This window comes from Podarcis gaigeae, assembly GCF_964106915.1.
Source record: "Podarcis gaigeae genome assembly, chromosome: 12".
NCBI lineage: Eukaryota > Metazoa > Chordata > Lepidosauria > Squamata > Lacertidae > Podarcis > Podarcis gaigeae.
The window spans coordinates 19,343,731-19,358,571 of record NC_139688.1 but is presented as its reverse complement, the minus strand read 5'-3'; the positions used below and the strand labels follow the sequence as shown (position 1 = coordinate 19,358,571).

Sequence of the window (14,841 nt, the reverse complement as noted above, 5' to 3'; positions counted from 1 at the left end):
AAGGCGTTTTAGGACTTTTCTTTATGTTATCACTTTATCTCCCGAGATGTGAGTAAGCCATAAGCAGGGTTTTACTCACACAGCACTGTTTGCACTTAGTAACACAAATAGTTTGTCAAGCAGGATTAATCAGCAATGCTGCTGTGAGATTGCTTGCTTCTTATCACCAAATCTGTAGTATAAACATGCTGGCTGTGTTGGCCAAAATATGTTGTATGCTGTGGTGTAGACATCAAGGGAATATCTGGAAGCATCCCATTTTCGGTATGAATATGATATGATTTTTGAGCTTGCTGCTTGGAACACTGATTTGGAAATGACTGTGTCATTTTAAAGCATCCTTCCCCAAACTGGTGCCTCCTCCCGATATTTTGGAGTACATCTCCTATCATCCCTGATCATTGGTCATGCTAGGGCTGATAGGAGTTGTAGTTCAACAACATCTGGCAGGAATCAGGTTGAGGAAAGGTGCTTTTTAAAAAAAGTTATTCAACAAGGTTTTCTAAGTGGATTGCCTTGATTGCAGGTTTGGTTTGCGCACAGATTTCCACATCACAATTAGAAACCCTATCTAACAGCTGCTCAAGCTTTGAAAACTAGACAGATGGTGTTACAAAATGTGTTGTGATGCTTTCCATTTCTCTAAGCAGTAGGAAACTCCAGCTGCTACAGAGTTGAGTTCCCTTTTGAGAAGCTTGTGTATTTTTTTGTAAGCATAAAAATATACAAGTTGAGCAGGGGGCATCAGACAAGAACTTTGGCAGTTATGCATGCTGGTCTTTAAAGCAATATCAGTTCTCCCAAAAGCTGAAAGCATAGCCTTAGAAACTCACAGCTGTGGCCAGGAAGAGTCAATTTCCCATGAAAAGACATCTCCCATTGCCTTCTAAAGCTTGATTCCATGTGGATTCCCAAAGATAAAAATATATAGATTTGCTTCCTCAACAGGGATTTTGAAGAATTCTGATGGAAACATGAGTGAAAATTGCTCATGTTTGCTTATTCATCCCACTTACGGAATGGAAATCAATCCTCCGATAACAATTCCATAGTTTCCTCTAATTCCGCCATCTGCAACCCCCTGCATCATATTCCATATCATGCCCAAAGGCCCCCCAACTGCTAGGAGCACATGTTGGTGTGGGGCAGTGAGGTCTGAAAGCCCCATTCTGAACTTTTCTCTATTCAAAAAAGGAAAGTTAGGATCTTAAAACACAGCAATTAATAGTCCATAAATTTAGTTTATACATACAGTTTAATGTGGATTATAAAAGCAAGCTATATAGCAAATCTAACACACAATGTCCTTGTTACTGTGGCTTACATTATTCCGTCTTGCTGGGGGGGGGGGGGGGGCTGGACTTCAATCCCAGTAAGTCCTTCCCTGAATACACCATGGTTTGTGGTGGTGGGAAGTGTAGAATATGAATTGCAGGATAAGATTACAGATTTGATTACATCTATTCATTTGCAACTCTTTATGAAAACAATTTAGTAAACTGGTTTGTTGTTAGTGCATTCCATGCTGCGTATGTTTCTGTTGCAGGACTCAGTGTTGGGTTTGTCCTAATCTATAATCTATAATAGCTCCCTAGCAGTAAACTTAGATGATTCACTATGACTCATTTTGAAGAATAGATTTATACCTCCAGTTCAGCAGCATCCAGATAAAATCACTGGCTGTTTACACAAGAAAGACCACCTCAAGGCTTTAAAATGGCACATATATATTTTCTCCCTTGAACATTTCACTTCTTACTTTTAGTTGCAAATCAGCAACACAATCCTTGCCTGCAGTTTTGAATGGAAGGAAATCAGTAAGTACTGCTATAAATTAAATTTCAAGTGCCAAGTGAATGTCCTCCTTTTGTGGAGGTAATTGGTAAGAAGAGATCCTCTTTGTTACTGTAAGTTCAGTATAGAAACTGATAGAAGTGATGATTACAGCTTTATTGCTGTTAGGAGTAGCTGAGACTTCAAAGTGAAAGCAAGATATGGAATTGTGCTAAGAGAGAAGCCTATTGTTAATGGGGGTTCAGTCTTATGGAGTGTATTCATGTTGCCTCCTTAGAACACAGTGAAGTTGCTTCCCCATCTCCATGTGCTTCACAGCTCTTCCCTTCCCCCCAGCTGTTCACATCAGCACAGCTTCATTAGTGTCAGATTCCTTTCTGTTTGTATACACACCAGGGGGCATTGATAGGGTGGGGAAATGCCTTTTACCCTATGCAAAGGTATTCATAAGTACTTAATTCACTCCGGAGGTCCGTTCTTAACCTGAAACTGTTCTTAACCTGAAGCACCACTTTAGCTAATGGGGCCTCCTGCTGCTGCCGTGCCGCCGGAGCATGATTTCTGTTCTCATCCTGAAGCAAAGTTCTTAACCTGAGGTACTATTTCTGGGTTAGCGGAGTATGTAACCTGAGGTACCACTGTATTTTGTTAGGATACACATGCATTTTGGATAACATCATTTGATGTATGAAAACGCAGCAAGTCCACAGCAAACAGGAGTGTGAACACAGCTGTGTTGTCCATAGGGCAAGTGAGCAGAAAACCTGTAACTAGCACAATCCTGACCATGTCTGCTCAGAAGTAAGGCCTTTCTAGACCACTTTTACATTAGAAGCCAGAAGGCATTCTTCACTACTTCCACCATTGCTTGTTTTGCTTCCTAGTTCTGAAAACCCCTTCATTTAGCCAATATGACAGCACAACCTACGCAGAAGTGATCCCCATTCAGTTCACTGGGGACTTATTCTCAGGTCAATGTATGTAGGCTTAGCTCAAATGTTTATCTTTTGACCCAATAAAAATGAATAAGTTTTGGAGGGGCTCTTGAGATCAGTTTCCTCAAATGTTGGAGAAAGGTTAGCTATGACTTACGCGTTTCAGTCCTTCCAGATGTTTTACTTCCTTAATGTTGGTTAGACATACAAATATAAGGTTCCTGGTTTTCTACTTTACTGTAATGGAAGAGGACGTCCAGGAACTGAAAGGAACAAGGATCAGAAAATGCATCATCGTTCTAAATCTATTTTAGAGGAAACTATTAAATGGATACTGTACTAACTTCAGCTATCATGTCCCTGCTACCAATTTTTAAACCATTGAATCAATTGTTTCTGGTTTTCTTTTAAAAATAACGGTGTTTCTGCAATATAGAAGTATGCAGATAGGAAACAAAAAGAATAGCCCAAGGGCATTCTCTGTCCAATGGGTGTGTCATCGTGACCTTGCAAACCAGGGCAGCACTATTGAATGCGCTGCCAAAGAATAAAGTAAGCTGCAGCAGGGTCTTTGTTTAAAATCTTAATAAAAAATGAATCATTGAAAAGAGCATGTCCCTGCATGGCTTCTCTTTTAAACCTCTTTGAGATTTTTTTCTACAATCAAGTGACATTTTATTAAACAAACAAACAAACAAACAAACAAACAAACAAACAAACAAACAAACGATAGGAGTTCAAATATCCTGCCCCATGTTTGCCTTCTGCAACCATATCCTACTTCTCAGTGGTTTCATAGTGAATTTCAAAGTGCAGGAGACTCATCATGGCTGCCCCCTAAGCCACATACCAAAAATGCAGGCAGCTGTACAGATCCATTATTATTCACAAACACAGACACAGCCATGGGCGTAGCCAGGATTTTTGTTAGTGGGGACAGGCCTTTTGTTAGGGAGGGGGCAGAACCTCAGTTTGCTATGTATTTATTTTTATTGTTTTGATGGGGGCCCATGGACACAGCCAGAATGACTAGCTCCCTCAACCCCATGAGCTGCATAGCTTAGAAAAGAATTTGACTTGAACTTGTATAAACTGCAAAGAAAGCAAACCAAATCACTTTGGACTCTAGCTCACAAAACAGTGACACTGACTGCCAGGCAAGAAAGGTTAATTCTAAATCCACATTTCACTTCCCAGAGTAAAAGCAAGGCCTGTGAGTTACTGTGCTGCTCCTTCCATTAGCAAAACAAGAAGAGGAATGAATGAGCTAGATATCTCAGATGCTAGGTTGGGAAACATGTAGATGGACAAAAGGAATGTCAAAAGGAGGAAATTGGAGGCTCCAGTGTGAAAGGGTAGTGTAGAAAAGGCTCACTGAGCAATTCATTCATTGCTTTCCCACTCAGCTTTTATCTTGCCCTTCATCTGACAAATTCTGGGTGGAGTTCATGATTCTCTTCCCAATTCTTTGCTTATGACAACCCTGCAAGGTAGCCTAGGCTGAAAGATAGTGACTAGCTGAAGGTTACACACCCAGCTTTGGGGCTGAGTGGTGATTTGAACCTGGGGATCCCTGGTCCTACTCCAAGTAGGGCCTTTTAGCATACAAAATGGTAATAAAAACTTTCAAGTCACACTGAAATATTCAGGGATAGATGATCTAAGTATTATTCTTTTTTAAATCACATCTGTGGGTGATAATGTACCAATAAAATTGAGGGCTCTTTAAATTGAAGTTTAGGCAGGGAACAGATCAGAAATCTATCTGTTATACAGTTTATTTATCTGGGGTGGGGAAGGAGACACCCAACAAGGATTTCCAGCAGAACTGGCGGTGGTTGTGGGCAGAATTCAGCAAGAAGATACAGTACAATGAAATTAGAGTGCACTGAGTATTTACTCTCCATTGCTAGTCTATGGGCAATAGAATCTCTCTGCCTGAAGCAGCACTCCGGATTATGTCTGTATATGGAATTTGACACGGGTGGAAAGAGAATCAACTCCTGACGCAAAGCCTTTAGTGTGCTAGAAACTCAGGGCCAAACTATGTTCTATGATCTGTGACTGATCTCTTGATGTTTTGTTCTGGTTTTTTGTTTTAGCTAAATATATCCGTGGGGGAGGCCCCTCTGCTCATTGGATTGGGGAAGGAGCAATGAGGATGGAGCTTTTTAACGTTCCCTGAAGCTTTTTGCTGCTCAGAATTGATGCTTGCTAGTTTATATTTCTTCCTGTATTTTTTTTTCTCTCCCAGGAAGCACGAGGAAAAGAGAGGAGGGAGGATTAAAACACCCAGCCCTTATGCCACTTCCTTGACCAAATTAGGACCTCTCCCTTCTCCCCACAGCAGTGTTTAGCTGAAAAAGAAAGTTGGGAGATCATTCAAGGGTTTCCCAATATTACACATGCCTTGGCACTAATTTTCCTGTTATTTCAGAAGCAGAGCCATGCCAGTTTGTTGCAGCTTGGGCACTGCAGGTACAACAGCTGATTGTGGCATGAGCTCCTTTATGCTATAGCCTACTTCCTCAGCTGCATCTGATGAAGCAGGCTGTTGCCTAGGGAAAATGTGGGCTATCATAAATTTCTTAGCCTTTAAGGCACCATATTTGCCCCTCTTGAGCTATGCTAAATCCATGGATAACAAATGTGGGTGGGGATGGTTTAGCCCCACATGTATTCACTAGAAGTTTCATAGCATCCAGCTGTACACATCTACAGCTCTCTGCACATGATCAGGAACCCTGCCTCTCTATATATTCTAATGAGCATCTGTATTCTAATGAGGGAAGGGGAGGTCAGAGCTTCAATGCACCCCCTGCAAAAGTTTGTTATTCACAGATTCTTAGTGTCTGAAAACAACTATTGTTACCATTCTGGCAAGGAAACCTGAATGTGCATTTGAAGTGATTTGCTTCTGATAAGAGCATCTTTATCCCTGTGGCAATTATGTAAGTAGAAAAGGGAAAGTTACACTCTGTCTAACACCTCTAAGTTCCACCATTAGGGTGAAGAAGGGCCTGCTAATTTAAAGAGAATAACTTCCAGGTTTTATTATTATTACAGTATATATAAAAAATCTTCTTTACCCTCAACATTCTTTGATTCTGATAAATGCTGAATCACTTTCTTGCCTCTGTTCATTTCCTGTTGCTTCCTGTCACTGCATGTAGGTAGGGCTGTGAGATTTTTGGAGCAAAGACTCATCTCTTTGCTTGGCAGCTGCGAAGCAAACGGATTGAAATAGGTGAGCGGCATTCACAACATTCGCACCTCCACCCTGCTTTTAAAGTGTTTGTTTATCATCTCTTAGGGATGCGGGTGGCGCTGTGGTCTAAACCACTGAGCCTAGGACTCGCCGATCAGAAGGTTGGTGGTTTGAATCCCTGCAATGGTGTGAGCTCCCATTCCTTGGTCCCTGCTCCTGCCAATCCAGCATTTCAAAAGTACGTCAAAGTGCAAGTAGATAAATAGGTACTGCTCCGGCGGGAAGGTAAACGGTGTTTCCGTGTGCTGCTCTGGTTTGCCAGAAGCGGCTTAGTCATGCTGGCCACATGACCCGGAAGCTGTACGCCGGCTTCCTCAGTCAATAAAGTGAGATGAGCACCGCAACCCCAGAGTCGGCCACGACTGGACCTAATGGTCAGGGGTCCCTTTACCTTATCATCTCTTAAGGGCCTTTCTCTAAAGAATATTACAGAGCTGGAAAAGGGACAGAAAATGGCAACCAAAGTGACCTAGGGTTTTAGGGAACAGAGTGACTCCCCTGGGAGGAAGGGTTGCAGTGTTTGGCGAGGAAAACGTGGAGAGGAAAAGGAGAAATAGAGGCTGGTGAAATGATGCATGTTTCTCCCTCTCTCAAATCACTAGAATTCATGGATGCTGAAAGTTGGAAAATCCAGAACAGATAAAAGAAAACACTTGTTTGTGCAATCCATGGTTAAAACAATGGAAATCAGTTCCACTGGAGGCAATGGATAGGTTTAAAAGAGGGTCGGTCAAATTCATGCAGGATAGGGCTATTAATGGCTATTAGCTATGATGGCTTGTTCTGACTCCACCATTGGAGCAAGTAATGCTTCTGAATACCAGTGCAATAGCTGGAATCCAAAGACAAGGGGGAGAGTGCTCTTGCAGTTTGATCCTGCTTCCATGTTTCCTGCTGGCATCTGGTTGGCCACTCTAAGAACAGGATGCTGGGTTTGATGGAAAATTGGCCTGATTCAGACTCTTCTTATGTTCTCCCTCCAAAGCCTCAGCTGCCAGTTCTATTGGCAATAATATCTGCCTATTTATTACTACATGTATAGCCAACCTTTCCTGCAAGGAACTCAACATGACATGCACAGCACCCAGTCATGGCTCTTTTGTTTAATCTGTAGTTCAGCCCTAAGAGGGAAGCTTTTGATCATACAGTTGGAACTGGCATTTTTGACATAGGTTTCAGATTATACAGGTTTTAATCTTTTACTTTAAAAACAAAAGAGAACGTGTTACTACTGTCCAGTATCATGGCTATGTCACAAAACTGTCTTTAAAAAGTTGTAAAACAGGCATTCACATTTAGTCTGCCTTCAGATGGCTGCACATTAACTGTTTGCTTTACAATGGTGTGCTTTCTGGTGCAGTCTGCTAACATCCCAAAATGTACTTTCGTAATGGCAGTGGGTCAGCAGCGGAAGGACATCTCAGCTTGCAGACATAAACCGTTTTGCATGGCAGATTAGTCAGGCCAGCAAGTCTGTTCTCGTAAAAGGTGAAATTGCCTTGACATGTTGTGCTGATAAGAACAGCTAAAGGTATTACACTGAAATATTTTCTCCCTCAAAGTAAGCAACACACATATTTTGAAGGAAAGAAAAAATTTGAGGCAAAGGGGACTTTTGTTGTGACAGCTGGCTTGACAGCTGTGGTGTATAACTGTGCCACAGCTATACCTTCAGTTAGCCAGCATGCTCTGACGCCACACTGTGGTCTTACAAAGACCAAATGGACAGCCACTGCCCTAATCTATACTTGCCTAAGCTTTAGTTGGATTTTGAACACAGCACGGTGATACAATGGCAGTAAATACAACATAAAGGTAAAGGGACCCCTGACCATTAGGTCCAGTCGTGACCGACTCTGGGGTTGCGGCGCTCATCTTGCTTTATTGACTGAGGGAGCCAGTGTGCAGCTTCCGGGTCATGTGGCCAGCATGACTAAGCTGCTTCTTGCGAACCAGAGCAGCACATGGAAACGCTGTTTACCTTCCTGCTGGAGCGGTACCTATTTATCTACTTGCACTTTGATGTGCTTTCGAACTACTAGGTTGGCAGGAGCAGGGACCGAGCAACGGGAGCTCACCCCGTAGTGGGGATTCGAACCGCCACCCTTCTGATCGGCAAGTCCTAGGCTCTGTGGTTTAACCCCCAGCGCCACCCGCGTCCCTTAAAATACAGCATACCAACCACCTAAACCATTTTGCTTCAACTGGTGGGTCATGTGACCCACAAGAGGGTTTTAACTAAGGTGGGCTGCTCCAGTAGTACCATAATTCATTTTCTTTTTATTTAAGTTTTGTAATAAGCCTCATGTATGTGCTAAAATTAAGACACAAAAAGGTCAAGGGAAATTGCTATCAACCTGGGGCCCACAATGCGGTGCCTGCAAGCACCACAACACACTCAGATATGCTCCTTGGAAGCCACTAAGGTCCAGTTTTTTATTTTAAAAAATGAGTATTTTTGACATTCTTGTTGTTTGATTGGGGTTGTATTTTTTGGATGGGTGTGTTGGTGTTTTGTCTGTTAGGAAGCAGCTCTGAGCGTCACCAGTTTTTCTTTTGTGAAATGGACATCTTGTGGTGCCCTCAATAGCTCTTTAAATTTCCCACTGGGCCCTTGGGCCCAAAAAGATTGAGTACCTCTGCTATAAACCATTACACTGAGGCATTTGCAGCACTCATTCACAAATCAACGGGCAAAAAATTATCAGCAGTGGTGGAACTTGCCCAGTCATGTAAATGTTTACATTTTCCATTGGACCTGTTTAGGAACATAAGACCATTAAATCACTGGTCCACTGGACCAGTAATAAATCTGCAACAGTGCCCAAACTGATGCCTCTGTCAGAGTCAAAGGTTTACTACTCTTGAACATGAAGTTTTTCCCAACTTGTGCTGCATTGCCCAGGATACTGTTTTAGCAGAAGTAGTGCCGTCAGAGTTTGACCAAATTGTGGGAGGCAGTGGAAGACAGGAGTGCCTGGCGTGCTTTGGTCCATGGGGTCATGAAGAGTTGGACACAACTAAACAACAACAACAGTGCCATCAGACTGTTGTCCATAATATCGGGCTGTAACTCCTTCAATTCTGTTGCTCTGAATAATCCTGGCATTGATATGACAGGTTACATAGGGGAAAGACTCTTTCCAGCTCTCTAGAAAAGCCAGGCAGTGAGATTTAGGCTTAAGGGGACAACCTCAAATCACTAACTCAAGAGCAGTTCTACAGAAGGCAGCAGAACAGTTTCAGAGTATGCAGCTTGAGATTGCAGCCTTAAATGGTAAGCATTTATACAGCACATAATTTTTCCATCCCTGGGCAGAATGCAACAGACGTCTTGAGTGCTTTGCAATAATACAGCATAATTCATTTCTCTCTATGGTACTTTGAATCCTGAGCATTAGGTCATCTTTTCCATACATTTGCCAGAGCAGGATTATTGCACAGAGAAGACTCTCTCCAGGGCTTTGTTCTAAATGACACAACAGATGAGACACATCATTTTTCTTGAATGTGTTCCACAGTCTGATAATTTTAAGGTCTCCTCTGCCTTTGGTAGTTGGCCCAAATTTTCCTGTTAAGTCCAAATGATTTAAAATCCTGCATTTTTCTCCTTGTGGCAAATACATTCTAGAGCCGATTGATCCTATCGCTTTGTACATTTAATGGAATAGCTTCGCTCCAGAAGAAATAGATCAACTTCTGTTTCTCCACCATTATATAAAAACAGTGAGGGAATGTGAGCCTGGGCAAACACTGGAGAGGGGAAAACATGTAGCCAGTTTTAACAATTACATTTTTAAAAAGCAAAAGAAATGCCTACAAAAACATAAAGCATTCCTGTGTTGGGAGTGGGCAACCTTGCTAGTTTTCGACCTTTTAAAAAAAGCCGTAGGAGTGCTCTCATTCATGAGTGATACAATGTGGAAAACTTGCTTTAAAAAAGTTCACATCATAGCACACGTGTGGAAGGAATTAGCATCACATGATGCATGTTTTAGCACATGGATGAGTGTGGAGGTCATAAAGCCACATTCAATGCAGCATTCACAATAGCCGCGGAGAGAAGGGAAATAGCATTTCCTGAATCACAACCACAAAACAATGTAGTTTGAGTACTGTGAAAACAGCAGCACAACCAGTCCTTTGAGGAAAGTTCTTCAGGGTCTTGGAAACAGACGAGCAACAGCTGTACATTTCAAAGAATTAAAGAGTTGGAGGGAACCCCGAGCCTCATCCAACCCCTGCAATACAGGAATCACATGGCTGGCGAAGAACAGTGTGGAAATCATTCTAAACTGCTGGATCCCTAGTCTGGGGATTCCTACCCCCTTATGATTGCATATGCCATTTATAGTCTCCAATACTTGGTACATTCCCTCCTTCATTGGCATCTTTCTTGGATTTGTACAGCCCAGTTCTAAATGTGCAAACGTGGAAGGAAGTCCCACTGAGTTCAGTGTGAATTATTTTCAGCCAATCTACTTAGGACTGCATTCTTTTTCCTTGTCTCTGACTCCTTCTGATTAAATTCCAGAACCATATGTGGCAAGAGTATTGTTAGCCCAGAAGAAATTCTGACGAAAGAAGAATGGCAGACGAAAGTAATGGACTATGCAGAATTGGACAAAATGACAGGAAGGATTCGAAATCTGCGGGATCAGAGATTTACAGAAAATTGGAAGAAGTATATGAATTATTTGAAGAGCAACTGTAATCAACAAATTACGCTAGTAGGACTACAAGAAGTTTTGTAAGGAGAAATATACGAAGTGTTACAAAGTAGAAAAAGATAGAGATATTGGTTATGAGTTTGAAATCTAATAGGGAAGATAAGACATGCATAGTGAGAGATTACATTGGAAAATTTTCAGACAGGATTGATGGAAGTCAAAAATCTGAATAAGATGTAAAAGTATGTTTAATTACTGTTGAAAATGATATGTTAAAAAAACTAATAAAAATGTATATATAAAAAAAATTCGAGAACCATATGCACATAAACTAAAACATAACAAAAATAGTCATAAACAATAAAGAAAACATTAAAAAATACACAACCAAACTGAACAATTTTCACATAAATGACGAGATCTAATATATTAAAGATACAAAAAACTGAACAGCAACCCCTCCCCCACAACAAAACCCCCTAAACAGTACCCTAGCCCCAGAATCTGTTCCGCAGCTTCAGCTTTTGTAGCTGGAGTCATTCAGTGCCCCAACTTCCCAGGCCAGGTGGGAAAAGGCCTGCAAGGCACAGAGCAGGTCTTCCAGGATTTGCAGCCAAGATGGCATAGGGGCACAGAAAAGAAATGATCCATTTTCCAAGAATGAATATAAGGGCTGTCCCCCCCCCTTTTAAATTTTTTACCTGATTGGTGAAAGGTAGACAATCAGTGCTAATTTGTACATGATACTCCACAGCAAAAACTGCTGACATTATGACGATCATAATCTGCATAAATTTGTTATCTGCATGTTTTAGTACAGTGCCATTGCTAAATGTAAAATTAATATGATATGCATGGAAATAAAAGCATATGAAGGGAAACATTGTTAATTGTCTTTATGAAACGCTAAGAAATTGGAGGGAGAAATTTCACAGCAATAAAACCGATAAAGGAAAGAGACAATACAATTTTTAAAAGGCATTATTGGCTGCAATCAAGCAAAGTGTAGGGAGCACCACAGGGACAGGGCGCTTCACAGCTCTCATTTATGTGTAAAGAAAACTCTGCACTTGTAATGTGTGTGGGGGGTGTTATTTATTTATTTATTGCATGTATTGCATGTATATCCCTGCTTTTTCTCCAAGGAGTGCAAAATGGTTCTCTCCCACCTCATTTAATCTCTGCGACAACCATGTGAGGTAGGTTAGGCTGAGAGATAGTGACTGGCCCAAGGTCACCCAGTGATATTCATGGCTGAGTGCAGATTTGAACCCTAGTCTCCCAGCACCCTGTCCAACACTTAACACCACACTGGTATGCGATGCCTTTGCTACATACTTTCAGCTGCTTTACTACTAAATGCTGCCTTAGAATTCCTTTCACGGATTCCTTTCTGGCTTTTAAATAGCTACTGATGTTTTTTTTAAATAAAAAAATGTACATTTATGAGGAACAACAGCACATGAAATCTGATATAAGCATAGGACTAGCCAAATGAAACAAATAGAAAGGATGCAGAGTTAGGAAGTACAAGGCTCAGTTCGAATCCCTGCCTAGCCTCTGGGTGACTCTGGGCCATCAGTCTACTACTTTCTCCCTCAGGATCAACTTGTTTTCTTCAAGTGACATTGTTTTTAACCAAAAGCAGCTGTGCAGAACTGCAATCTAGATCGGAAGTTGAGGAGTGTGGGGAGAGCAGCTTATCTCTTCCTTTACAGGTCATTTTTCTCTCAGAATAGCACTCTCTAAGTTTAGCCCTGCCACACTGGGCATTTCTTATCCAGACTGTCAAACCTTGTTTTGGTTAAAGCAAACTTTGTTTTTTTAGAAATCCCTCATAAGAAATAAGGCTATGTATACACATTTTATTTTAAAATCATTGGGGACAGAATACTTGGTGTGTCCCACCCCCTATATAGTCCACGTACGATCTAGTTCTATTGATATCTCCACCCCCTGCAGAAAAGGACTTCTTGGGAACATAGCAACTCATTGCCGACTGATTCTGCATTACCCCGCTGTGTGTCCATTTGAAAACAGAAGAAAACAGCAGCCTGGGCAATGGGTGTGTTTGTATCCACACCTGCCCAGGGACATTGTAAGAGGGTGTAGCATCCTTGTAAATACCCTTAAAGTATTCCTGGTTTTGCACCTGTTGGTTATTGAACAAAGTGAGATTCAGAAATGAGATAAGAACTAGAGGCTCCTATGGAGAAACCACCACTGTTACAGGGGATAAGCAAGGAACAAAGGACGCTTTGTGTTTGTCCTGCCTTTATTTTTTTAGTGTGAGGTGTCTGATAGGGAGTTTGTGCAGTTGGAGTTTGTGCTTTGAAACTCTCCTGCAGATCAGGCCTTTTTATTTTGGTCTTGCTCAGTGGCGGCAGCAGCACCCACCCCGTTTATGATTAAGATCCAGCCTCCTGGCAGCAGCTGACAAATCTGGAAGCTTGCTCACTTCTTTGTGACCTTTCAGTTGATTCCAACAGCACCACACTACTGTTACTAAGGATTCCCCATTCCCTCAATGGACCAACACAGCTACTTCCAATTTTTCTTCACTTAAAGTGCAACGCAAAATCAACCATGATTTAGTCTAAGTGTGAGAGAGAAATCAATCAGGCAGGCAGGAGGGGCTGGGGAGCAGCTTAAATGTGCAAGCCCATTTAAAGAAAAAAAAAATCCTTAGAATTCCTCTAGATTTGGCCTGATTCCTACTGAGGAGCTGGCTGCCGTCTCCTTTTCTCTTTGATTTAATGACAGAAGTATCCAGGAGGCTTCCAAAGCCAAAGACCCCATATGTTTGACATTCTTTTTCTTCTGGGAAACTGGAAATGACCTCGGACCTCAATGCTTATAGTCAGCCAATTTGTGTGTTTACTGAATTGTTGTTACTATCCCCCCCACCCCAAGGGAATCTAAAGGGAATATACTTTTGCCTGAGACGGAATTTTGGAACTCCAAAAATAACTTTTTGGCTTCTTTGTAATACTTTCTGTGAGTGCTGTTGAGCTTCCCCTTTTTATTCTCTGACCTTTTCACTCTTGCAATCTCTCTCTTGACTTTTCTGCTGATTCTGGTGAGGCCATTGGCTCATTTGCTCTGATGTCATGGTGACCCTGTGTGAGAATGAGAGGTGACAGGGTCTCTTGTGGATCTTTTGCTTAGCTGAATGCTAATGGGAAGTGCAGAATCTGAATTCTAAGACTGGTCATGATTGATTGATTGGTTTATTACGGCCATTGGCCCATATCTAAAAACAATACATCAAAATTTATCCATAAACAATACAATTTAAACAGTTCCAAGTTAAAACACCCCTATAAAACCAATTTTACTTCAATTTAGTAAACTATACACAATAAGCTCCCTCTATGTCAACCGCAATTCAAATCCCTCAGATTTTGGGGGGTATGCGTCTTAGTTCTGGCACTTATTGATGGTTCTTAAGTTTGGCTAAGCTGTCAGAGTCATACAGTGATCCATTTCTCCTCTTATGAAATAAGACATTTATCAGGTATCTAGCGACTGCAAGGGATCTACTTGAGTCTTCGTCGTTTAATAAGTATATTATTTGGGCCTCCTGAGGTCTGTCAGCTATTCTCGATAAATATGGGGCCAGAAACTTGGACCGTGAAGCCGAATGTATAGGACAACAGAAGATTATATGATATAACGATTCTGTAGATCCACTTTTACAGTCACAGAGGAGTGAGATCTGTCCATTGGAGAGTCTGTTACCCAACACATTTGATGGGAAAACGTTGAATCTAGCCTTTATAAAGGCGTACCTGTGCATCATCACAGATAAGGTAGTTAAATAAGATGGAAGCTTCGTTGGTGGTGTTAAGCCAAGGTTTATCGGCGAACAGGTGCCACCACCTGTCGCAATATTAAATTGTAAATCCATCTCCTCTAATTTGTGAGTTATAATTCTCTTGGCAGAAATTAAGTCCAATTTTAGTAGTTCAGATGGAGATAGTCCTAAGGACACAAGTTTCCCATGTATTATTTTTGCCCAAGGGCTAGGGAAGTCGTCTCTCCAGAGACAGTGTATCAAGTGGAGATTTGGAAGTTTATGCCAAGACTGGTCACATGAAACCTCTGGTACATTCAAGCACATGCATATTGCCTACAAGACTTGGGTTACATATGCTTCAGGTTACAGATGCTT

General features: G+C 41.6%; 1 protein-coding gene across 1 annotated transcript in view; it reads right to left on the bottom strand.

The window, feature by feature from the left end:
* Nucleotides 1-5,157: 5,157 nt before the first annotated feature.
* The window catches only part of ITGB1 (integrin subunit beta 1), a 39,795-nt gene continuing 30,111 nt past the window's right edge, over nucleotides 5,158-14,841 (bottom strand). The window contains exons 14-17 of the mRNA XM_083704860.1: nucleotides 13,702-13,786; nucleotides 11,369-11,452; nucleotides 5,819-5,951; nucleotides 5,158-5,287 (exon numbers count right to left, since the gene is read on the bottom strand). Of these exons, the coding sequence (XP_083560986.1) occupies nucleotides 5,250-5,287; nucleotides 5,819-5,951; nucleotides 11,369-11,452; nucleotides 13,702-13,786 (340 nt within the window). The 3' untranslated portion in view covers nucleotides 5,158-5,249. The remainder of the gene's footprint in view (nucleotides 5,288-5,818; nucleotides 5,952-11,368; nucleotides 11,453-13,701; nucleotides 13,787-14,841) is intronic.